We start from the raw sequence: 25,392 nt of genomic DNA on the forward strand, positions 1-25,392 counted from the left end.
GATGTTCAATCAGGTTAAAGTCTGGGCTCTGGCTGGGCCACTCAGAGACTTGTCCCCAAGCCACCCCTGCGTTGTCTTGGCTGTGTGCTTATGGTCGTTGTCTTGTTGGAAGTTGACTCCCTTCGCCCCAGTCTGAGATCCTGAACGCTCTGGAGTTGGTTTTCAACAAGCATCTCTCTGTACTTTGTGCCGTTCATCTTTCCCTCGATTCTGACTAGTCTCCCAGTCCCTGCTGCTGAAAAACATCCCCACAGCACGATGCTGCCACCACCATACTTCACCGTAGAAATGGTGCCAGGTTTCCTCCAGATGTGACGCTTGGCATTCAGGCCAAGGAGTTCAATCTTGTTTCTCATGGTCTGAGAGTCTTTAGGTGGCTTTTGGCAAACTCCAAGCGTGCTGTCATATGCCTTTTGCTGAGAAGTGGCTTCCGTCTGGCCACTCTACCAGAAAGACCTGATTGGTGGAGTGCTGCAGAGATGGTTGTCCTTCTGGAGGGTTCTCCAATCTCCACAGAGGAACTCTGGAGCTCTGTCAGAGTGACCATCAGGTTCTTGTTCACCTCCCTGACCAAGGCCTTTCTCACCTGATTGCTCAGTTTGGCCAGGCAGCCAGCTCTAGGAGTCTGAGGTTCCAAACTTCTTCCATTTAGGAATGATGGAGGACAATTCCTTCGACCTCATGGCTTGGTTTTTGTTCTGACATGCACTGTCAACTGCGGGACCTTATATAGACAGGTGTGCCTTTCCAAATCATGTACAATCATGTACAAGTATTTCTGTTTTTTATTTTGTATAAATTTGCTAGAATGTCTAAAAACCTGTCTTCACTTTGTCATTATGGGGTATTGTGTGTAGATTGATGAGGATTTGTAATTCTTTTATCCTTTTTGAATAAGGCTGTAACGTAACAAAATGTGGAAAAAGTCAATGGGTGTGAATACGTTCCGAATGCACTGTATAAGAGGCAATCTCTATCATTCATTCATGTTGAGTAAAAAGTGGAAAAAGTTAATAATATTAAAACAATATTGTGTGTCTGTGCACAGTCTATCTACGCACTCCCTCAGGATTTGAATGTAACCACAAATACAATAAAGTAATGGAACAATGAATGGCAATGTAACAGACCATACATCACAGATCAGTTTGGAAGACAGTCTTGACCCACAACTACTGTGGGAAAGACTAAGAGGACATCAGAGCTGGGGGCTCTGCGACTGGAGGTGTGGGCTCCTCTGGGGGGATAGGGATGGCTGCAGGGGCCGGGCCCGCAGACGACCCAGAGTCCTGGACAGGGGCCTTGGGTGCCTCTGAGGAAGGTGTTGAAGCAGCTGTGGCAGACTTTGCCTAGTTCCAGAGGAGATATAAACAGGCTATTACTGTCATCTATGCAGACAATCATGTGACCCAAAACAGGTGGGTGCAGCTCATTATGAGTCCAAGTAAAATGGATTAGGGAAATGTACCTTCGATACCATAACTACAACGAAAGTTCTTCTCGTCAATTTTGTAGTCTTTAATAGGTGTGTCATCTTGCAGGATTTTGCCAGCATATATGAGCTTCTGTCCAGACACTGGGAAGTTATCTTCTCCTTCAGTACCTTCACCTGTTGAAACCAAAAATAAGCTGTTCAGCCTTGCTTTAATTGTTAAACACAGTGCAACCAAAAAGTTGCTCGCTAACACTGACTGTTTGAATTGCCCAACTTTTTACATTGCGGTTTACCTTACATGATGTAGCTAGCTAGCCATTTTCACTCGTTATGACCTAGCTAGTAAAGGTCTGCTAGAATATTGCTGATTAATCGTCCAACTAGACTTGCATAGACTAAAATAGATAACGTAGTTAGCTAGCTAGCTAGTAATATGGCTGTCAAGCTAATATACAACAAATGGCTGTCTAGCAAATATGGCTGTCTAGCAAATATGGCTGTCTAGCAAATATACAACAAATGTACTAACGTTAGTATTTTTGTTTAGTTTACAGTCACTAGGCAGAGTGGCACCTTTTCAATGAGGTACGGTCAGAGGTCCTCCTAACATACAATGATGAAGACAGCTTGTCGGTCGGAACGTTGGATATTAGGTTATTCAATTATTGAGTCTGAGCAAGAGAGTGCGGCTCTCCTTTTCTTTTTCAAAGGCCATCCTAACAACCATTGCAAAGCTACACGTTCGATCTGTATCAGATCAGCGTCAACTGAAGTGAAATAGGCATTTTACTTTCCATAATAAAATATTACTCTAAAGTATTTTAAGAAGATAGAAGCTAATAAATATGTTTACTGTATATTGTATAGGCTGTAAATGTGTCTTTACATTTGTCTATTGCTGGTGTAATATTCATATGTGAATACATACTGAATTATAATTGGATGCATTTTACCGCCGTATCATACTGTGCGGTGATTGGTTAAGACCACCCAGACGGTTAGGTCATGGGCAGTTGATCGTGGTTGGAGATAGGCTAACAGGTAGTTGTAGCTAGTTAATAAAGAGTTATGTTAAGAAACATCCTGTAGTTCTGCGTTTTATTATTTTGTACAAAGTGTACAAAACAAAACATGGTGTCAGAGTAAATGGTCTTAAAAGATGGATTTTTCTGGAGTTCCTTCACCTCGAATGGACTGGGAGTCTACAAACTTACCCGATGCATGGCGTAAGTACAAACAGCATGTGGAGCTAATGTTCACGGGTCCCCTGAAGGAAAGAGGAGAAGAGGAAAAATGTAGCTACCTGCTCCTCTGGATCGGTGAAAAAGGGAGAGATATTTACAACACATGGACACTTACCGAGGCTGAATCAAAGGTACTGAAAACATACTACGATCGTTTTGAAGCATATGTTGTGCCGAAGACTAATACAATTTTCGCTAGGTACAAATTCCATGAGAAAGTACAGGGAGCTAGCGAGTCTTTTGAACAGTTTGTGACTGAGCTGCGTCTGCTTGTGAAAGACTGTGATTATGCAAACAAGGATGAGATGGTCAGGGACCGTATTGTATTTGGAATACACTCACCGCGAGTGAGAGAGAAACTTTTGAATGTTGGGTCTGAGCTAACGCTGGACAAAGCTATCGACATAGCCAGATCTCACGAGCTAGCACAGGCTCAGATGAAAACCATTTCGCGCCGCAGCACGAGCGCATCACGTGAACAAGCAGTGCACGCAGTCAGGCAGACATCAAAGCACACCTCCGGTGCCCAGAGAGAGCGTTTCAGAACGGAGAGAGACATAACTCCAAAACAGAGCGACACAGACTCAAAACGCCCCAAAACATGTGGATATTGTGGATACAAAGTGCATGGCGAACAAGGAAATTGCCCAGCTAAAGGCAAACAGTGTACTAAATGTGGTAAATGGAATCACTTTGCAAAAGTGTGCAGAGCTTACCGTGGAAAAACAGTACACACAGTGAGTGAAGATGAAATGTCAATCAAAGAGTCAAATGATGATGAACTGTTTATTGATTCAGTGACACAGAAAAGTCACATATCAGAGACAGAGCAAGCCTTTGCTGACATTGAGATAGGAACACAAGGCACAAAGCTAAAGTTCAAACTAGACACTGGTGCACAAGTAAACATTATTCCTCTGAATAAGTACCGCAGCTTGACATCTGAGTGCGAGCTAGAGCCCACCATGCGCAGACTGAATGGTTATGGTGGTGAACAGCTCCCAGTAAAAGGCACATTTACATTTGACATTTTAGTCATTTATCAGACGCTCTTATCCAGAGCGACTTACAGCAGTGAATGCATACATTTCATAGATTTTTTTTTCTGTGCTGGCCCCCCGTGGGAATCGAACCCACAACCCTGGTGTTGCAAACACCATGCTCTACCAACTGAGCTACAGGGTATTTGCACTTTCAAATGCAAATACAAGGAAAGTGACATGATGTTGGACTTTTACGTTGTTGACACTAGAGCACCTGCAGTGCTAGGTCTTAAAGCATGTTTAGACATGGACCTCATCAAGCTAGTTTTATCAGTAACAGCACCAGTAGAGACAGAAAATGTACTGGAGGAGTTTGCTGATGTCTTTACAGGAATAGGATTATTCCCAGGAGAATGTACCATTCACCTTGACCCAGACGCAACCCCTGTGGTCTACCCACCGAGAAAGATTCCCCTTGCTCTCCGTGCCCGTCTGAAGAAAGAGTTGGAGAGCATGGAGCAATCTGACATAGTCACCAAGGTTACAGAACCGACTGACTGGGTAAACGCGTTAGTGGTGGTGGAGAAACCACGCACAGGCAAGCTCCGAGTATGCCTCGACCCAAGAGACTTGAACAAGGCTATCAAACGGCCCCATTACCCTTTACCGACGCTAGATGGTATCACGCACAAGCTAGCGGGAGCACACTACTTCAGTGTCATGGACGCTAGATCAGGCTACTGGGCTATCAAGCTCACAGAAGAGTCATCTAAGCTCACAACATTCAACACACCGTTTGGACGCTACAGGTTCTGTCGCCTGCCTTTTGGGATTATCTCAGCCCAAGACGAGTTTCAGCGAAAGATTGACGAAGTATATGAAGGCCTCGACGGAGTTGTGGCAATTGTGGACGACATCCTTGTTTATGGTCGAACCAAAGAGGAGCACGACCGAAACCTCCGCGCGATGCTGCAAAGGTCCCGCGAGAGAGGAGTCCGGCTCAACCCCGAGAAGAGCACAGTCAGCGCTACAGAGGTCAGCTACTTCGGACATCTTCTCACAGCGAATGGAATCAAGCCAGATCCACAGAAGATCTCAGCCATAAAAGAAATGGAGCCACCAAAGAACCGTGCAGAGCTGGAAACAGTGCTTGGCATGGTCAACTACTTAGCCAAGTTCGCACCCAGCCTCTCCAATGCTAATGCACCCCTGCGTCAACTGCTAAAGCAGTCCAGTGAGTTTCTTTGGGACAAGCAACACGACATTGCTTTCCAGAATGTGAAAGACTTGATCACGAGAGAACCAGGACCAATCCTTGCCTACTACGACCCCAACAAAGAGCTCAGACTCCAAGTGGACGCGTCGAAGTATGGACTAGGTGCAGTGCTACTGCAAGAAGGAAAGCCCATCGGCTACGCTTCCAAATCTCTCACAGACTGTGAAATCAACTACGCTCAAATCGAAAAGGAGCTCTATGCCATTCTGTTCGGATGTAAACGTTTCCATCAGTACGTATATGGACGACAAGTCATTGTGGAATCCGACCACAAGCCCCTTGAGTCAATCATGAGGAAACCACTAGCTGCAGCCCCGCCAAGGCTACAGAGAATGATCCTTCAACTACAAAAATACGACTTCACAATCACTCACCGTCCAGGCAAAGACATCCCTGTCGCAGACACACTCTCCAGGAAGTTTCTTACCTACAAGGACAGCAGCCTCAGTGAGGGCATGGACATGCAAGTGCACACTGTGTACAGCAACTTACCAGTTAGTGACACAAAACTGAAGGAGATCCAAGCAGAAACAGACAAGGACTCACAACTCACACAGCTGAGGAAAGTCATACAGGATGGATGGCCTGAGGAGAGGAGAAAATGCCCTCAGAGCGTCTCAGAATTCTGGAACCATCGTGATGAACTATCACAGATCAACGGAATCATTTTCAAAGGAGAGAAAATCATTATTCCTACCAGTCTCAGAGAAGAGATTTTGACAAAGATCCATGCTGGACACATGGGCATGGAAAAGTGCAAACAGAGAGCACGGGACATTTTGTTTTGGCCTGGAATGTGCAAACAAATAGAGGACATTGTTGGTAGATGCACCATCTGTCTTGAAAGACGCCCCTCAAACACCAAAGAGCCAATGTTACCTCACTGTATCCCAGACCGACCCTGGCAGGTTGTGGCAACCGATCTGTTCACCTGGAACAACGAGGACTACATCGTAACAGTGGACTACTACAGCAGATACTTCGAACTCGACAAGCTTCACAGCACCACATCTGCAGCTGTGATACACAAGCTGAAAGCAGCCTTTGCCAGGCATGGCATTGTAGAGACTTTAATATCTGACAATGGGCCCTGTTACAAATCAAATGAGTTTGAATCCTTCACAAAAGCATGGGAGTTAACACATGTCACCACAAGCCCACATTACCCTCAAAGTAATGGCCTTGCTGAAAAATCTGTGCAGATTGCTAAATCACTCATGGACAAAGCAAAAGCAGACAAGAGAGACCCCTACCTCAGTCTCCTTGAATACCGCAACACTCCAGTTGACAACTTCAAATCACCAGCCCAGCTGTTGATGAGCCGCAGACTTCGCTCAACCCTTCCCAGCACCAACCAGCAGCTGCAACCTGAGGTTGTCAGCTACAAGGAAATGCATGAAAAACGTGCACAGAGACAACAACAACAAAAGCGATACTTCGACAGGTCAGCTAGACCACTGCCACCACTGATCGACGGAGAGTCAGTTAGAATCCAGGAGCATGGCCTCTGGAAACCAGCAGTCGTCATCCAGCCAGCTGACACTGAACGTTCATATCACGTCCGCACAGCAGAAGGAGCAGTGTACCGCCGCAATCGTCGTCACTTACTGAACACAAAAGAACAACACACTGATGAGATGAACTGTTCCCCTGAAAGAGAACGTGATGGACTAAACACACACACAGCACAACATACACCACACTTACCTGCAACACCACAAGAGCTGTTGACTGACACAGAAGCATGCTCAACATCATATCGCACAAGGTCAGGAAGAGAGGTCAAGCCCAGAGCTGTCCTCGACCTGTGAAATGTCAAAGGGTGTAGGCGGATCGCTGCCCTAAAAGCGTTCCAGACTGTAAACTTGTTATTGAAAGTTCACTTGACATGCTTTGGTATTGTATTTGTTTGAAATGTTAAGATGTCATTTCTACAGTGAAAGCTGAGTTGCTGAGAATCCCTTGTTTGAAAAGTTGGATCATTGTTTCAGAGTCTATGTTGATTCAGTTGGCGTATTATGCAATATAAATGGTTACTTACCTTGAGTTCAAACTACAGAGCATGTATCCAAAAGAAAAGCTTAGAATATGTAAAACATTTGTATTTTGTTTAAAAGAAGGGGGATGTAATATTCATATGTGAATACATACTGAATTATAATTGGATGCATTTTACCGCCGTATCATACTGTGCGGTGATTGGTTAAGACCACCCAGACGGTTAGGTCATGGGCAGTTGATCGGGGTTGGAGATAGGCTAACAGGTAGTTGTAGCTAGTTAATAAAGAGTTATGTTAAGAAACATCCTGTAGTTCTGCGTTTTATTATTTTGTACAAAGTGTACAAAACAAAACAGCTGGCAGCACCAATTCACCGAGTCAAATTCTGTGAATGTGTGAATGTAGGCCACTTGGGCAATAAAAGTTATTTTGATTCTGATAGACAGTACTTCGAATTTCCTAGCCTCTTACTATATCCCATACAATCATGCGTCAGTGACCCAGGGAGCATGGGAGAAAGAGAAGACAAATGTTTTCTCAATAAAAAAACAGGTTTATTGGCAAGAACCTAGTTATTTTGTATATTTTATGAAATAGGAACAACTCTGAATACACGATCAATTCATTTTGTAAATTATTTTTCAACATTTTGGTTTGTGTGATTTGTTGGCTATTTACGCTGGTAACGCGTAGTCAAGCGCATCATAATTTGGTTATGACATCACAATGTTAAATAGGCAACATATTTTGATGTTCTGCAAAATAAGGCATAGTCTACAAATACACTGAAATGGGATGTTTGTGTTGCTGTTAAAAGGTATATGTTTAGTCTGGGCTAGAATTGATCTAATTCTGTTACAATTTAGAGTATATTCTATTCTTTTCTGCTATTCCTAGTTGTTTCATTGTCTATTTATGTGTCCCATATGGCAGGATTTGGGACAGAGGGTATAACTATGGTTACAATGGGCGACAAGTTCTTTATTTTATGGTCAGATCATGTGGTTTGGGTGTGACCTTTGCTGCTAGTTCAAATATAACAAGGTCTGTTGTGAAGCAAGTAAGATCTTTTTATTTGATTTGTTATGTACTATATTAGCTATATAATGTTTCTCCAAACAGAAAAAGAAGTGCAGAGTTCGCCTCGGGATTGGGAGCCGCTGTCCATCGCCGTTCCCAATCCCACCCAAACTGACGTCATTGGATGCCAGCATGGTAACTGCGTCAGTTTGGAAAAACCGGGAGAAGAAGAACGTAAAGGATCACCACCAACTTGATTCTTCCTTTGTCTCTTCTTTCCATTTGAAACCGTCTACAACATCTCTGACACCCCTCGACCCCTTGTCTGGCCGAACACCAATCGGCGCTGCATCCCCCTCACCCCTGGATCCCCTGCCAGATCCCCTTCCACTCTCTCCAAGTTCTTCAGCCTCTCTTCCCTCTCCTCTCTCCACATGTCATCTGTCTCTTCTTCTTCAGAGGAAGGATCACAGACCTCCTCCCCTTTTAGTGCTTCCTCTGTTTCCCTGGCTGTCTCAACTCAGCCATCCTCCTCTGCCACTCCCCCCAGTCCTGCCTGCCCTTCCTCCACAACCCACGTCTCCTCCCCTGCCCCCCAGTCCTCCTCTCCAAACCCCGTGGACCACCATGGAGAGACCAACAAAGACAGTGAGACTGCCAGGTACTGCAGCCTGATATCAAATTTCATGCCAACCAACACCATTGAATTGAAATGAAAAAGCCAATATAATATAGCTAACCTAATGCATATGTCTGTGTGTCTTTACAGAGATCTTAGGAGCTCTGAGGTCAAAGAGGTGGGGGCATTTGTTCCACAGACAAAGAGAATGGTACCCCGATTTGCTGGCATCGCAGGTCTGTAAACGGGTGCCATTTGTTGGTGCTATTTTTCTCAATTCATCTTTGACAAAGCTTCTTTCTTACCGCTGTCCGTCTCTCGGTCTCTCTCTGCAGAGGCCTCCATTGACCTGAGGGATTCCTCTGTCTCCTTGGAGAGGTAAGTACTGTAGACAATAGCCACCTTCATCTCACTCGACTCTACATAAGAGTGGTCACTCACACCATGACATGGTAAGGAATATCTGTATGCTTGTACATTAAAACAGTGTTCAAACAGACCGATTGGTGTCGAGCTACTGCTACTGAGGCCTCTAACCAGTCTCTCTTCCTCCAGGCCATTGGTCAGACCTCGGGAAGCCATGGCTCGCCTCCCAAACCTGTTCAGCAAGAGTAGCACCCAGCTGGGGGAGCAGAGCTGCACAGGCGAGGGCGAAGACAACACCAAGCTCCTCGGGTAAAACACACACACATCTACACACACACACCTACTCTTATCTCTGAGCTCTGCTTTTTGTTTTAAATAATTCTGTGTGGTATTCAGAGTTATCTTGCGTTCATGCCTTACAAATCCATTCATTAGTTTACCTTTGGTCCACTGTTCAGATATTAGTGTGTAACTGATGGCTTCTTTCCCACAGGTTGCCTAATATTGGCAACACCTGCTTCATGAACTCTGCTCTGCAGTGCCTGCTGGGGCTGCCAGCATTTTGCAGAGACATCCTGAGACAACAGGACACCTGGAGTTTCTCCCCCTCCTCTAAACTGCTATGGTATACAGCCTCGCTTTCACTCTCCTGTCCCACCTGTACACACACTGACCCACCCATCTAGACGCTTATAGTTACAGTACACAAGTCCCGCCTCAATGTATGTGTCAGTGGAGGCTGCTGAGGGGACGATGGCTCGTAATGATGTCTGTAATGGAGCAAATGGAATGGCATCAAACACATAGAAACCATATGTTTGATGTATTTGATAGCATTCCACTGATTCCGCTCCAGCCATTACCAATTAAGGTGCCATCAACCTCCTGTGGTATGTATGTACAGTATGTATGTATGTATGTATGTATGTATGTATGTATGTATGATGTATGTATCTATCTATCTATCTATCTATCTATCTATCTATCTATCCTAAACAAATATATAAATGTAACATGCAACAATTTCAAAGATTTTACTCAGTTACAATTCATATAAGGAAATTAGTCTATTGAAATAAGTTCATTAGGCCATAATCTATGGATTTCACGACTGAGCAAGGGCACAGCCATGGGTGGGGCTGGGAGGGCGTAGGCCCAACCACTGGGGAGTTAGGCCCAGCCGATCAGAATGAGATTTCCCCCACAAAAGGGCTTTATTACAGACAGAAATACTCCTCAGCACCCCCTCAGACGATGCCGCCGGTGAAGAAGCTGGATGTGGAGGTCCTGGGCTTGTGTGGTTACACGTGGTCTGCGGTTGGGAGGCCGGTTGGATGTACTGCCAAATTCTCTAAAACAATGTTGGAGATGGCTTATGGTATAGAAATTAACATTCAATTCTCTGGCAACAGCTCTGGTGGACATTCCTGCTGTCAGCATGCCAATTGCACACTCCCTCAAAACCTGTGACATCTGTGGTACTGTGTTGTGTAACAAAACTGCACATTTTAGAGTGGCCTTTTATTGTCCTCAGCACAAGGTTTACCTGTGTACCTGTGTGATGATCATGCTGTTTAATCAGCTTATTGATATACCACCTGTCAGGTGGATGGATTATCTTGGCAAAGGATAAATGCTCACTAACAGGGATGTTAATTGGGGCTAGGGGGCAGTATTGAGAATTTTGAAAAAAATATGTGCCCATTTTTAACTGCCTCCTACACCAACTCAGAAGCTAGAATATGCATATTATTGTTCAGGTTTGGATAGAAAACACTCCGAATTTTCTAAAACTGTTTGAATGGTGTCTGTAAGTATAACAGAACTCATATGGCAGTCAAAACCCTGAGACAAATTCTGACAGGAAGTGGATACCTGATGTGTTGAATTACCTTTAAGCCTATGCCATTGAAACACACAGGGGCTTATTAATCTTTGAGCACTTCCTATGGGATTCCTGGAAGTGACATCTGATGAAGAGAATCAAAGGTAATGAATTATTTACATAGTATTTTCGATTTTAGATCTCTCCAACATGGCGGTTAGTTTGTATCGCAAAGCGTATTTCTCTGGGCGCAGTGCTCAGATTATTGCAAAGTGTGATTTCCCAGTAAGGTTATTTTTAAATCTGGCAATCCGGTTGCGTTCAAGAGATGTAAATCTATAATTCTTTGAATGACAATATAATATTTTACCAATGTTTTCGAATAGTAATTATTTAATTTGTTGTGCTGATTGACTGGCGGTTATTGGAGGGAAACGATTTCCTCAACATCAACGCCATAGTAAAACGCTGTTTTTGGATATAAATATGAACTTGATAGAACAAAAAATGCATGTATTGTCTAACATAATGTCCTAGGAGTGTCATCTGATGGAGATTGTCAAAGGTTAGTGCATAATTTTAGCTGGTTTTCTGCTTTTGGTGACGCCTGTCTTTGAATTGACAAAACATTACACACAGCTATTGTCAATGTACTCTCCTAACATAATCTAACTTTATGCTTTCGCCGTAAAGCCTTTTTGGAATCGGACAACGTGGTTAGATTAAGGAGATGTTTATCTTTCAAAGGGTGTAAGATAGTTGTATGTTTGAGAAATTTGAATTATGACATTTAATTGTTTTCAAATTTGGCGCTCTTGATATTTCACCTGTTGTTGATAGGGTGTATCAGGGGTGGGACATAGCCCATAGAGGTTAACAAATTTGTGCACAGAATTTGAGAGAAATAAGCTTTTTGTACATATGGAACATTTCTGGGATCTTTTATTTCAGCTCATGAAACATGGGACCAACACTTCACATGTTGCATTTATATTTTTGTTCAGTGTACTGTATGTATGTATGTATGTATGTATACATACTGTCTTTTGTACACTCTTAGTGCCTCATATGATTTTTAAGATAAAACCACACCCAACTCAGCTACTGATTAACACCAGAGATGATTTCCTGTCACAATCAGGAATCAGTTGAATCATATTTGATCAGAGGCTAAAGTAGAAGCACAGAGTTAATCTGTGGCCAAAGTGAGAGAGTGAAACCTGAATGCATGCTCTTTGTCTCCCTCCACAGCTGCTTTGCCGAGTTACATCAGGCAAGGCTTTCTGGAGGCACTGTCAATGCTAAGAAAAAGGAAAAGATGAAAATCCTTCAAACAGTCAAGCGCTGTCTCTCCGTTGTCAATGAGGACTATGAGGACGACGGTGAACAGGTAAGATATTATATGCTAAAAGACTCACTTAACAATAAACCTGGGACACGTGACAATCTTTTTCCTTAGCTCTGTTTCAGTTGTAGTTGTTGATGTATTTTCTGTTTCTTTCCCATTCTTCTCTTAGGATGCCCATGAATGTGTGTTGCTCCTCCTCTTTCAGCTGAAGGAGGAGGGTATGGCATTAAAGGGCTCCCCAGAGCCATACACCTGCCCCGTGAAGCAGTTAGAATTCAAGCTGAAGACTTTCCGTACCTGCACCAGGTAACAGCTGTCATTTGTATATGGTGTACCTTGATGTCTTCATCACATTTGTGAGGAGGTTTAATGTCAGCATAACATGCAGGATACAGAGGTAAAGCATTAAGATAGTTAGTGTGTAGAGGGATCAAAAGGTTTGTGTTGGAGAGCTGATGCATTTCTCTCCGTACCTCTGAAGCTGTGGAGTTATAGTGTATGGTCAGGAGGATTACAATCACCTGTCACTGAACCTGAGCCAAGACCTGACACACAGCCTGGACCTCTACTTTAAGGTCAGCACTTAGCTTCAACCAAGAGTTAGTATGTCAAGGAACACTATCATTAATGTCATGTTCATAATTGTATTGCTATGCTTTGTGACCTAGCCATCTGCATTAGAGTGTGCATGCAGGGTGTGCTCAGGCAGCATGGCATCTGTGACTAGGCACTTCCTCACGCTGCCCCGGTGAGTCCCTCAGATTACAATTGACAGTCCTGATCTAACTCACCAAACTGGGTTATTGATTTGAGTACAAGACTGATGCCTTTGTCTGTGTGAATGCCTGCCTGGTCGTCTGTGTATGTGAATGCCTGCCTGGTCGTCTGTTTGTGAATGCCTGCCTGGTCGTCTGTTTATGTGAATGCCTGCCTGGTCGTCTGTTTATGTGAATGCCTGCCTGGTCGTCTGTTTATGTGAATGCCTGCCTCTGTCCGTCTGTCTGTGTGTGTGAATGCCTGTCTCTGAGCAGGGTCCTAATGCTTCATATCAAGCGGTTTACTGCAGGCAACTGGGAGCCAGAGAAGGTGGATGATCCCATATCCATCCCTGCAGAACTGACCCTCCCAGCCGTATGTGGGGCGACAGCCCCTGTCCAGCATGGAGCCAGGTTGGTTTAGACTCTGTTTGGGGACATTGCACATTGGGTAGCCAACACACACCATGATTTTCACACACTAGATATTTCTTTTCAATGCCATCAATTTACACAGGGCAAGCTCCATGGGGAAAAACAACATGGACAACACACCTGCAAACTCCCCGAAAGGCACCCTTGATAGACCAGGTAGGACATTGTGTTACTGACATTATGCAGAACACCCTCTCATGAAACAGGACTATTGAGGAAAGCAAGTCAGAAGCTGAAGTTAAGAGTATATTTGTTGATAGGTTTCCACTTCACTTTCTGGTTTGCATTTACACTATATTTGATATACCCCCACCAGCTTCAAATTCCTCTGACCAGCTAGAGAAACCAGCTGTTAGTGAGAAAGAGCAGCAGGCAGCCGCTGTGGTGAGGAGAGAGAGAGAAATAGAGAGAGAGAGAGAGAGAGAAATAGAGAGAGAGATAATTCCATCCAGTTGAGATAGTGGGCGGATCAAGATAAGGCAGTTATAGAAGGCACCCCTATCCTGTAGACAAAATAACAATCCTATTATTAAATGTGTTTCCTTACAGAGACACCAGCCAGACAATATCTACAAATTGTCAAGTGTGATCTCACATCTGGGAGACAACATGTGTACAGGTAAAATGCACGCACGCACACACAATTCTGAAAGCTTAATGTACACTCTATTCTGTTTCCCTTGTTCCCTAGGCCACTACATCAGTGATGTTTTGGACAGCCGTGGCAGTGGGTGGCTCTGCCTGGATGACGCACATGTCTTGAGGACAGATGAGGCCACTGTGCTGAGGGCAACGGCACAGACTGCCTACATCCTGTTCTATGTCTGCAGGTAAGGCTCTAGCCCACACATTTGAGAAGAATGCCACAAATGGAGTCAATCACGACAATGAGTCATCAAGAAAAAAAAAGTGTTCACCAAAGCTAGAAAGATGATTAATTGACCACGCATTAAGAGTTATCCCTTTAACCTGTAATCCCTCTGTATGTGTTATTTTCCAGACATTGTATGTACATGTAAGATCTCCCTGTCATTTCTCATTGTAGTGGAGCAGGTGAAGGAGACCAGGCCCCTCACTACTAGGAGAAGCACCAGGAGAACCCATCGTTAGGGGCACAGCGCTCAGGGACCACCTGGAGTAGCACCTACCGCACACCAAGAAACATCAGATTCATCGAATTAGGATGCCCTAGACCACCATCAAGCTGCCCTAGACCACCATCAAGCTGCCCTAGACCACCATCAAGCTGCCCTAGACCACCATCAAGCTGCCTTAGACCACCATCAAGCTGCCCTAGACCACCATCAAGCTGCCCTAGACCACCATCAAGCTGCCCTAGACCACCATCAAGCTGCCCTAGACCACCATCAAGCTGCCCTAGACCACCATCAAGCTGCCCTAGACCACCATCAGGCTGCCCTAGACCACCAGAAGAAACAGCCTACACCACTGTAGGCTATCCACTGTTTATATAAATATAAAACATCTCACCTACCTAGTGCAATTCATTTTCCTTTACTGTACATGGTAGTTAATAACTGCACCTACAGTGCATTCAGAAAGTATTCAGACCCCTTGACTTTTTCCACATTTTGTTAAGTTACAGCCTTATTCTAAAATGGATTAAATTGTTGTTCTTCTTCTCATCAATCTACCCCATAATGACAGCAAAAACAGGTTTTTAGAATTTTTTGCAAATGTATAAAGAAAACAAAAAGCTTAACTATCACATTTACATAAGTATTCAGACCCTTTACTCAGTACTTTGTTGAAGCACCTTTGGCAGCGATTACACCCTCGAGTGTTCTTGGGTATGACGCTACAAGCTTAGCACACCTGTATTTGGGGAGTTTCTCCCATTCTTCTCTGCAGATCCTCTCAAGCTCTGTCAGGTTGGATGGGGAGAATCGCTGCACAGCTATTTTCAGGTCTCCAGAGATGTTCAATCAGGTTAAAGTCTGGGCTCTGGCTGGGCCACTCAGAGCCACCCCTGCGTTGTCTTGGCTGTGTGCTTATGGTCGTTGTCTTGTTGGAAGTTGACCCCCTTCGCCCCAGTCTGAGATCCTGAACGCTCTGGAGTTGGTTTTCAACAAGCATCTCTCTGTACTTTGTGCCGTTCATCTTTCCCTCGATTCTGACTAGTCTCCCAGTCCCTGCTGCTGAAAAACATCCCCACAGCACGATGCTGCCACCACCATACTTCACCATAGAAATGGTGCCAGGTTTCCTCCAGATGTGACGCTTGGCATTCAGGCCAAGGAGTTCAATCTTGTTTCTCATGGTCTGAGAGTCTTTAGGTGGCTTTTGGCAAACTCCAAGCGTGCTGTCATATGCCTTTTGCTGAGAAGTGGCTTCCGTCTGGCCACTCTACCAGAAAGACCTGATTGGTGGAGTGCTGCAGAGATGGTTGTCCTTCTGGAGGGTTCTCCAATCTCCACAGAGGAACTCTGGAGCTCTGTCAGAGTGACCATCAGGTTCTTGTTCACCTCCCTGACCAAGGCCTTTCTCACCTGATTGCTCAGTTTGGCCAGGCAGCCAGCTCTAGGAGTCTGAGGTTCCAAACTTCTTCCATTTAGGAATGATGGAGGACAATTCCTTCGACCTCATGGCTTGGTTTTTGTTCTGACATGCACTGTCAACTGCGGGACCTTATATAGACAGGTGTGCCTTTCCAAATCATGTACAATCATGTACAAGTATTTCTGTTTTTTATTTTGTATAAATTTGCTAGAATGTCTAAAAACCTGTCTTCACTTTGTCATTATGGGGTATTGTGTGTAGATTGATGAGGATTTGTAATTCTTTTATCCTTTTTGAATAAGGCTGTAACGTAACAAAATGTGGAAAAAGTCAATGGGTGTGAATACGTTCCGAATGCACTGTATAAGAGGCAATCTCTATCATTCATTCATGTTGAGTAAAAAGTGGAAAAAGTTAATAATATTAAAACAATATTGTGTGTCTGTGCACAGTCTATCTACGCACTCCCTCAGGATTTGAATGTAACCACAAATACAATAAAGTAATGGAACAATGAATGGCAATGTAACAGACCATACATCACAGATCAGTTTGGAAGACAGTCTTGACCCACAACTACTGTGGGAAAGCAGGGGCCGGGCCCGCAGACGACCCAGAGTCCTGGACAGGGGCCTTGGATGCCTCTGAGGAAGGTGTTGAAGCAGCTGTGGCAGACTTTGCCTAGTTCCAGAGGAGATATAAACAGGCTATTACTGTCATCTATGCAGACAATCATGTGACCCAAAACAGGTGGGTGCAGCTCATTATGAGTCCAAGTAAAATGGATTAGGGAAATGTACCTTCGATACCATAACTACAACGAAATTCTTCTCGTCAATTTTGTAGTCTTTAATAGGTGTGTCATCTTGCAGGATTTTGCCAGCATATATGAGCTTCTGTCCAGACACTGGGAAGTTATCTTCTCCTTCAGTACCTTCACCTGTTGAAACCAAAAATAAGCTGTTCAGCCTTGCTTTAATTGTTAAACACAGTGCAACCAAAAAGTTGCTCGCTAACACTGACTGTTTGAATTGCCCAACTTTTTACATTGCGGTTTACCTTACATGATGTAGCTAGCTAGCCATTTTCACTCGTTATGACCTAGCTAGTAAAGGTCTGCTAGAATATTGCTGATTAATCGTCCAACTAGACTTGCATAGACTAAAATAGATAACGTAGTTAGCTAGCTAGCTAGTAATATGGCTGTCAAGCTAATATACAACAAATGGCTGTCTAGCAAATATGGCTATCTAGCAAATATACAACAAATGTACTAACGTTAGTATTTTTGTTTAGTTTACAGTCACTAGGCAGAGTGGCACCTTTTCAATGAGGTACGGTCAGAGGTCCTCCTAACATACAATGATGAAGACAGCTTGTCGGTCGGAACGTTGGATATTAGGTTATTCAATTATTGAGTCTGAGCAAGAGAGTGCGGCTCTCCTTTTCTTTTTCAAAGGTCATCCTAACAACCATTGCAAAGCTATACGTTCGATCTGTATCAGATCAGCGTCAACTGAAGTGAAATAGGCATTTTACTTTCCATAATAAAATATTACTCTAAAGTATTTTAAGAAGATAGAAGCTAATAAATATGTTTTATGTTTACTGTATATTGTATAGGCTGTAAATGTGTCTTTACATTTGTCTATTGCTGGCAGCACCAATTCACCGAGTCAAATTCTGTGAATGTGTGAATGTAGGCCACTTGGGCAATAAAAGTTATTTTGATTCTGATAGACAGTACTTCGAATTTCCTAGCCTCTTACTATATCCCATACAATCATGCGTCAGTGACCCAGGGAGCATGGGAGAAAGAGAAGACAAATGTTTTCTCAATAAAAAAACAGGTTTATTGGCAAGAACCTAGTTATTTTGTATATTTTATGAAATAGGAACAACTCTGAATACACGATCAATTCATTTTGTAAATTATTTTTCAACATTTTGGTTTGTGTGATTTGTTGGCTATTTACGCTGGTAACGCGTAGTCAAGCGCATCATAATTTGGTTATGACATCACAATGTTAAATAGGCAACATATTTTGATGTTCTGCAAAATAAGGCATAGTCTACAAATACACTGAAATGGGATGTTTGTGTTGCTGTAAAAGGTATATGTTTAGTCTGGGCTAGAATTGATCTAATTCTGTTACAATTTAGAGTATATTCTATTCTTTTCTGCTATTCCTAGTTGTTTCATTGTCTATTTATGTGTCCCATATGGCAGGATTTGGGACAGAGGGTATAACTATGGTTACAATGGGCGACAAGTTCTTTATTTTATGGTCAGATCATGTGGTTTGGGTGTGACCTTTGCTGCTAGTTCAAATATAACAAGGTCTGTTGTGAAGCAAGTAAGATCTTTTTATTTGATTTGTTATGTACTATATTAGCTATATAATGTTTCTCCAAACAGAAAAAGAAGTGCAGAGTTCGCCTCGGGATTGGGAGCCGCTGTCCATCGCCGTTCCCAATCCCACCCAAACTGACGTCATTGGATGCCAGCATGGTAACTGCGTCAGTTTGGACAAACCGGGAGAAGAAGAACGTAAAGGATCACCACCAACTTGATTCTTCCTTTGTCTCTTCTTTCCATTTGAAACCGTCTACAACATCTCTGACACCCCTCGACCCCTTGTCTGGCCGAACACCAATCGGCGCTGCATCCCCCTCACCCCCTGGATCCCCTGCCAGATCCCCTTCCACTCTCTCCAAGTTCTTCAGCCTCTCTTCCCTCTCCTCTCTCCACATGTCATCTGTCTCTTCTTCTTCTTCAGAGGAGGAAGGATCACAGACCTCCTCCCCTTTTAGTGCTTCCTCTGTTTCCCTGGCTGTCTCAACTCAGTCATCCTCCTCTGCCACTCCCCCCAGTCCTGCCTGCCCTTCCTCCACAACCCACGTCTCCTCCCCTGCCCCCCAGTCCTCCTCTCCAAACCCCCTGGACCACCATGGAGAGACCAACAAAGACAGTGAGACTGCCAGGTACTGCAGCCTGACATCAAATTTCATGCCAACCAACACCATTGAATTGAAATGAAAAAGCCAATATAATATAGCTAACCTAATGCATATGTCTGTGTGTCTTTACAGAGATCTTATGAGCTCTGAGGTCAAAGAGGTGGGGGCATATGTTCCACAGACAAAGAGAATGGTACCCCGATTTGCTGGCATCGCAGGTCTGTAAACGGGTGCCATTTGTTGGTGCTATTTTTCTCAATTCATCTTTGACAAAGCTTCTTTCTTACCGCTGTCCGTCTCTCGGTCTCTCTCTGCAGAGGCCTCCATTGACCTGAGGGATTCCTCTGTCTCCTTGGAGAGGTAAGTACTGTAGACAATAGCCACCTTCATCTCACTCGACTCTACATAAGAGTGGTCACTCACACCATGACATGGTAAGGAATATCTGTATGCTTGTACATTAAAACAGTGTTCAAACAGACCGATTGGTGTGGAGCTACTGCTACTGAGGCCTCTAACCAGTCTCTCTTCCTCCAGGCCATTGGTCAGGCCTCGGGAAGCCATGGCTCGCCTCCCAAACCTGTTCAGCAAGAGTAGCACCCAGCTGGGGGAGCAGAGCTGCACAGGCGAGGGCGAAGACAACACCAAGCTCCTCGGGTAAAACACACACACATCTACACACACACACCTACTCTTATCTCTGAGCTCTGCTTTTTGTTTTAAATAATTCTGTGTGGTATTCAGAGTTATCTTGCGTTCATGCCTTACAAATCCATTCATTAGTTTACCTTTGGTCCACTGTTCAGATATTAGTGTGTAACAGATGGCTTCTTTCCCACAGGTTGCCTAATATTGGCAACACCTGCTTCATGAACTCTGCTCTGCAGTGCCTGCTGGGGCTGCCAGCATTTTGCAGAGACATCCTGAGACAGCAGGACACCTGGAGTTCCTCCCCCTCCTCTAAACTGCTATGGTATACAGCCTCGCTTTCACTCTCCTGTCCCACCTGTACACACACTGACCCACCCATCTAGACGCTTATAGTTACAGTACACAAGTCCCGCCTCAATGTATGTGGCAGTGGAGGCTGCTGAGGGGACGACGGCTCGTAATGATGTCTGTAGTGGAGCAAATGGAATGGCATCAAACACATAGAAACCATATGTTTGATGTATTTGATAGCATTCCACTGATTCCGCTCCAGCCATTACCAATTAAGGTGCCATCAACCTCCTGTGGTATGTATGTACAGTATGTATGTATGTATGTATGTATGTATGTATGTATGTATGTATCTATCTATCTATCTATCTATCTATCTATCTATCTATCTATCTATCTATCTATCTATCTATCTATCTATCTATCTATCTATCTATCTATCTATCTATCTATCTATCTATCCTAAACAAATATATAAATGTAACATGCAACAATTTCAAAGATTTTACTCAGTTACAATTCATATAAGGAAATTAGTCTATTGAAATAAGTTCATTAGGCCATAATCTATGGATTTCACGACTGAGCAAGGGCACAGCCATGGGTGGGGCTGGGAGGGCGTAGGCCCAACCACTGGGGAGTTAGGCCCAGCCGATCAGAATGAGATTTCCCCCACAAAAGGGCTTTATTACAGACAGAAATACTCCTCAGCACCCCCTCAGACGATGCCGCAGGTGAAGAAGCTGGATGTGGAGGTCCTGGGCTTGTGTGGTTACACGTGGTCTGCGGTTGGACGTACTGCCAAATTCTCTAAAACAATGTTGGAGATGGCTTATGGTATAGAAATTAACATTCAATTCTCTGGCAACAGCTCTGGTGGACATTCCTGCTGTCAGCATGCCAATTGCACACTCCCTCAAAACCTGTGACATCTGTGGTATTGTGTTGTGTAACAAAACTGCACATTTTAGAGTGGCCTTTTATTGTCCTCAGCACAAGGTTTACCTGTGTACCTGTGTGATGATCATGCTGTTTAATCAGCTTATTGATATACCACCTGTCAGGTGGATGGATTATCTTGGCAAAGGATAAATGCTCACTAACAGGGATGTTAATTGGGGCTAGGGGGCAGTATTGAGAATTTTGAAAAAAATATGTGCCCATTTTTAAATGCCTCCTACACCAACTCAGAAGCTAGAATATGCATATTATTGTTCAGGTTTGGATAGAAAACACTCCGAATTTTCTAAAACTGTTTGAATGGTGTCTGTAAGTATAACAGAACTCATATGGCAGTCAAAACCCTGAGACAAATTCTGACAGGAAGTGGATACCTGATGTGTTGAATTACCTTTAAGCCTATGCCATTGAAACACACAGGGGCTTATTAATCTTTGAGCACTTCCTATGGCTTCCACCAGATGTCACCAGTCTTTACAAAGTGTTTTGAGTCTTATACTGTGAGATCTGACCGAACAAGAGCCTTGGAACGGTGGTGGCCGATTAGACTCTGGCGCGAGTTCATGTTGGGTACTCTCGTTCCAATGCGTTTTAAAAGAGAATGCAATCGTCCGCCTTGAATATTATTCATGTTCTGGTTAAAAAAGGCACTAATGATTTATGCTATACAACGTTTGACATGTTTGAACGAACGTAAATATTTTTCCCCCCTCGTTTATGAAGACAAGTCCAGAGGGCATAGATCATGTGCTAACAACACGGAGCTTTTTGGACATAAATTATGAGCTTTTTCGAACAAAACTACATTTGTTATGGACCTGGGATTCCTGGAAGTGACATCTGATGAAGAGAATCAAAGGTAATGAATTATTTACATAGTATTTTCGATTTTAGATCTCTCCAACATGGCGGTTAGTTTGTATCGCAAAGCGTATTTCTCTGGGCGCAGTGCTCAGATTATTGCAAAGTGTGATTTCCCAGTAAGGTTATTTTTAAATCTGGCAATCCGGTTGCGTTCAAGAGATGTAAATCTATAATTCTTTGAATGACAATATAATATTTTACCAATGTTTTCGAATAGTAATTATTTAATTTGTTGTGCTGATTGACTGGCGGTTATTGGAGGGAAACGATTTCCTCAACATCAACGCCATAGTAAAACGCTGTTTTTGGATATAAATATGAACTTGATAGAACAAAAAATGCATGTATTGTCTAACATAATGTCCTAGGAGTGTCATCTGATGGAGATTGTCAAAGGTTAGTGCATAATTTTAGCTGGTTTTCTGCTTCTGGTGACGCCTGTCTTTGAATTGACAAAACATTACACACAGCTATTGTCAATGTACTCTCCTAACATAATCTAACTTTATGCTTTCGCCGTAAAGCCTTTTTGGAATCGGACAACGTGGTTAGATTAAGGAGATGTTTATCTTTCAAAGGGTGTAAGATAGTTGTATGTTTTGAGAAATTTGAATTATGACGTTTAATTGTTTTCAAATTTGGCACTCTTGATATTTCACCTGTTGTTGATAGGGTGTATCAGGGGTGGGACATAGCCCATAGAGGTTAACAAATTTGTGCACAGAATTTGAGAGAAATAAGCTTTTTGTACATATGGAACATTTCTGGGATCTTTTATTTCAGCTCATGAAACATGGGACCAACACTTCACATGTTGCATTTATATTTTTGTTCAGTGTACTGTATGTATGTATGTATACATACTGTCTTTTGTACACTCTTAGTGCCTCATATGATTTTTAAGATAAAACCACACCCAACTCAGCTACTGATTAACACCAGAGATGATTTCCTGTCACAATCAGGAATCAGTTGAATCATATTTGATCAGAGGCTAAAGTAGAAGCACAGAGTTAATCTGTGGCCAAAGTGAGAGAGTGAAACCTGAATGCATGCTCTTTGTCTCCCTCCACAGCTGCTTTGCCGAGTTACATCAGGCAAGGCTTTCTGGAGGCACTGTCAATGCTAAGAAAAAGGAAAAGATGAAAATCCTTCAAACAGTCAAGCGCTGTCTCTCCGTTGTCAATGAGGACTATGAGGACGACGGTGAACAGGTAAGATATTATATGCTAAAAGACTCACTTAACAATAAACCTGGGACACGTGACAATCTTTTTCCTTAGCTCTGTTTCAGTTGTAGTTGTTGATGTATTTTCTGTTTCTTTCCCATTCTTCTCTTAGGATGCCCATGAATGTGTGTTGCTCCTCCTCTTTCAGCTGAAGGAGGAGGGTATGGCATTAAAGGGCTCCCCAGAGCCATACACCTGCCCCGTGAAGCAGTTAGAATTCAAGCTGAAGACTTTCCGTACCTGCACCAGGTAACAGCTGTCATTTGTATATGGTGTACCTTGATGTCTTCATCACATTTGTGAGGAGGTTTAATGTCAGCATAACATGCAGGATACAGAGGTAAAGCATTAAGATAGTTAGTGTGTAGAGGGATCAAAAGGTTTGTGTTGGAGAGCTGATGCATTTCTCTCCGTACCTCTGAAGCTGTGGAGTTATAGTGTATGGTCAGGAGGATTACAATCACCTGTCACTGAACCTGAGCCAAGACCTGACACACAGCCTGGACCTCTACTTTAAGGTCAGCACTTAGCTTCAACCAAGAGTTAGTGAGTATGTCAAGGAACACTATCATTAATGTCATGTTCATAATTGTATTGCTATGCTTTGTTACCTAGCCATCTGCATTAGAGTGTGCATGCAGGGTGTGCTCAGGCAGCATGGCATCTGTGACTAGGCACTTCCTCACGCTGCCCCGGTGAGTCCCTCAGATTACAATTGACAGTCCTGATCTAACTCACCAAACTGGGTTATTGATTTGAGTACAAGACTGATGCCTTTGTCTGTGTGAATGCCTGCCTGGTCGTCTGTGTATGTGAATGCCTGCCTGGTCGTCTGTTTGTGAATGCCTGCCTGGTCGTCTGTTTATGTGAATGCCTGCCTGGTCGTCTGTTTATGTGAATGCCTGCCTGGTCGTCTGTTTATGTGACCTGCCTCTGTCCGTCTGTCTGTGTGTGTGAATGCCTGTCTCTGAGCAGGGTCCTAATGCTTCATATCAAGCGGTTTACTGCAGGCAACTGGGAGCCAGAGAAGGTGGATGATCCCATATCCATCCCTGCAGAACTGACCCTCCCAGCCGTATGTGGGGCGACAGCCCCTGTCCAGCATGGAGCCAGGTTGGTTTAGACTCTGTTTGGGGACATTGCACATTGGGTAGCCAACACACACCATGATTTTCACACACTAGATATTTCTTTTCAATGCCATCAATTTACACAGGGCAAGCTCCATGGGGAAAAACAACATGGACAACACACCTGCAAACTCCCCGAAAGGCACCCTTGATAGACCAGGTAGGACATTGTGTTACTGACATTATGCAGAACACCCTCTCATGAAACAGGACTATTGAGGAAAGCAAGTCAGAAGCTGAAGTTAAGAGTATATTTGTTGATAGGTTTCCACTTCACTTTCTGGTTTGCATTTACACTATATTTGATATACCCCCACCAGCTTCAAATTCCTCTGACCAGCTAGAGAAACCAGCTGTTAGTGAGAAAGAGCAGCAGGCAGCCGCTGTGGTGAGGAGAGAGAGAAATAGAGAGAGAGATAATTCCATCCAGTTGAGATAGTGGGCGGATCAAGATAAGGCAGTTATAGAAGGCACCCCTATCCTGTAGACAAAATAACAATCCTATTATTAAATGTGTTTCCTTACAGAGACACCAGCCAGACAATATCTACAAATTGTCAAGTGTGATCTCACATCTGGGAGACAACATGTGTACAGGTAAAATGCACGCACGCACACACAATTCTGAAAGCTTAATGTACACTCTATTCTGTTTCCCTTGTTCCCTAGGCCACTACATCAGTGATGTTTTGGACAGCCGTGGCAGTGGGTGGCTCTGCCTGGATGACGCACATGTCTTGAGGACAGATGAGGCCACTGTGCTGAGGGCAACGGCACAGACTGCCTACATCCTGTTCTATGTCTGCAGGTAAGGCTCTAGCCCACACATTTGAGAAGAATGCCACAAATGGAGTCAATCACGACAATGAGTCATCAAGAAAAAAAAAAAGTGTTCACCAAAGCTAGAAAGATGATTAATTGACCACGCATTAAGAGTTATCCCTTTAACCTGTAATCCCTCTGTATGTGTTATTTTCCAGACATTGTATGTACATGTAAGATCTCCCTGTCATTTCTCATTGTAGTGGAGCAGGTGAAGGAGACCAGGCCCCTCACTACTAGGAGAAGCACCAGGAGAACCCATCGTTAGGGGCACAGCGCTCAGGGACCACCTGGAGTAGCACCTACCGCACACCAAGAAACATCAGATTCATCGAATTAGGATGCCCTAGACCACCATCAAGCTGCCCTAGACCACCATCAAGCTGCCCTAGACCACCATCAAGCTGCCCTAGACCACCATCAAGCTGCCCTAGACCACCATCAAGCTGCCCTAGACCACCATCAAGCTGCCCTAGACCACCATCAAGCTGCCCTAGACCACCATCAAGCTGCCCTAGACCACCATCAAGCTGCCCTAGACCACCATCAAGCTGCCCTAGACCACCATCAAGCTGCCCTAGACCACCATCAAGCTGCCCTAGACCACCATCAAGCTGCCCTAGACCACCATCAAGCTGCCTTAGACCACCATCAAGCT

General features: G+C 43.8%; 2 protein-coding genes and 2 long non-coding RNA genes across 11 annotated transcripts; 2 read left to right on the forward strand and 2 right to left on the reverse strand.

The window, feature by feature from the left end:
* Positions 1 to 1,026: 1,026 nt before the first annotated feature.
* LOC123743436 (uncharacterized) lies at positions 1,027 to 1,503 on the reverse strand. Its single transcript, XR_006770222.1, has 2 exons — positions 1,469 to 1,503; positions 1,027 to 1,349 (listed from the first exon to the last, which is right to left on the reverse strand). It is a non-coding gene; the product is annotated as an uncharacterized lncRNA (long non-coding RNA).
* A 6,821-nt stretch (positions 1,504 to 8,324) lies between these two features.
* LOC106591500 (ubiquitin carboxyl-terminal hydrolase 37) lies at positions 8,325 to 14,937 on the forward strand. 4 transcript variants are annotated; one of them, XM_045720395.1, is made up of 15 exons: positions 8,325 to 8,619; positions 8,728 to 8,813; positions 8,913 to 8,955; positions 9,133 to 9,252; positions 9,437 to 9,568; positions 12,020 to 12,158; positions 12,286 to 12,422; positions 12,598 to 12,691; positions 12,785 to 12,864; positions 13,148 to 13,285; positions 13,389 to 13,462; positions 13,623 to 13,690; positions 13,856 to 13,925; positions 13,998 to 14,136; positions 14,352 to 14,937. In XM_045720395.1, the coding sequence occupies exons 1-15, from the start codon at positions 8,393 to 8,395 to the stop codon at positions 14,386 to 14,388; spliced, it is 1,584 nt and encodes a 527-aa protein (XP_045576351.1). In that variant the 5' UTR covers positions 8,325 to 8,392; the 3' UTR covers positions 14,389 to 14,937. The 4 variants fall into 4 exon arrangements, 3 of the variants coding, with proteins under 3 accessions (XP_045576351.1, XP_045576350.1, XP_045576352.1); XR_006770206.1 differs by lacking the exon at positions 13,623 to 13,690 and having other exon boundaries at positions 14,352 to 14,935; XM_045720394.1 differs by having other exon boundaries at positions 13,856 to 14,136.
* Positions 14,938 to 16,417: 1,480 nt separating this feature from the next.
* Positions 16,418 to 17,243, reverse strand: LOC106601196 (uncharacterized). 2 transcript variants are annotated; one of them, XR_001327962.2, is made up of 3 exons: positions 17,149 to 17,243; positions 16,627 to 16,766; positions 16,418 to 16,507 (listed from the first exon to the last, which is right to left on the reverse strand). It is a non-coding gene; the product is annotated as an uncharacterized lncRNA (long non-coding RNA). The 2 variants fall into 2 exon arrangements; XR_001327963.2 differs by having other exon boundaries at positions 17,105 to 17,213.
* On the forward strand, positions 16,457 to 25,201 carry LOC106601195 (ubiquitin carboxyl-terminal hydrolase 37-like). 4 transcript variants are annotated; one of them, XM_045720376.1, is made up of 15 exons: positions 16,457 to 16,576; positions 18,246 to 18,811; positions 18,920 to 19,005; positions 19,105 to 19,147; positions 19,325 to 19,444; positions 19,629 to 19,760; positions 22,629 to 22,767; positions 22,895 to 23,031; positions 23,207 to 23,300; positions 23,398 to 23,477; positions 23,758 to 23,895; positions 23,999 to 24,072; positions 24,233 to 24,300; positions 24,440 to 24,720; positions 24,938 to 25,201. In XM_045720376.1, the coding sequence occupies exons 2-15, from the start codon at positions 18,336 to 18,338 to the stop codon at positions 24,972 to 24,974; spliced, it is 1,905 nt and encodes a 634-aa protein (XP_045576332.1). In that variant the 5' UTR covers positions 16,457 to 16,576; positions 18,246 to 18,335; the 3' UTR covers positions 24,975 to 25,201. The 4 variants fall into 4 exon arrangements, 3 of the variants coding, with proteins under 3 accessions (XP_045576332.1, XP_045576333.1, XP_045576334.1); XM_045720377.1 differs by lacking the exon at positions 16,457 to 16,576 and having other exon boundaries at positions 17,969 to 18,811; positions 24,440 to 24,509; positions 24,582 to 24,720; XR_006770205.1 differs by lacking the exons at positions 16,457 to 16,576; positions 24,233 to 24,300 and having other exon boundaries at positions 17,969 to 18,811; positions 24,440 to 24,509; positions 24,582 to 24,720.
* Positions 25,202 to 25,392: the final 191 nt, after the last annotated feature.

Source organism: Salmo salar, chromosome ssa06 (genome assembly GCF_905237065.1).
Source record: "Salmo salar chromosome ssa06, Ssal_v3.1, whole genome shotgun sequence".
Classification (NCBI taxonomy): domain Eukaryota; kingdom Metazoa; phylum Chordata; class Actinopteri; order Salmoniformes; family Salmonidae; genus Salmo; species Salmo salar.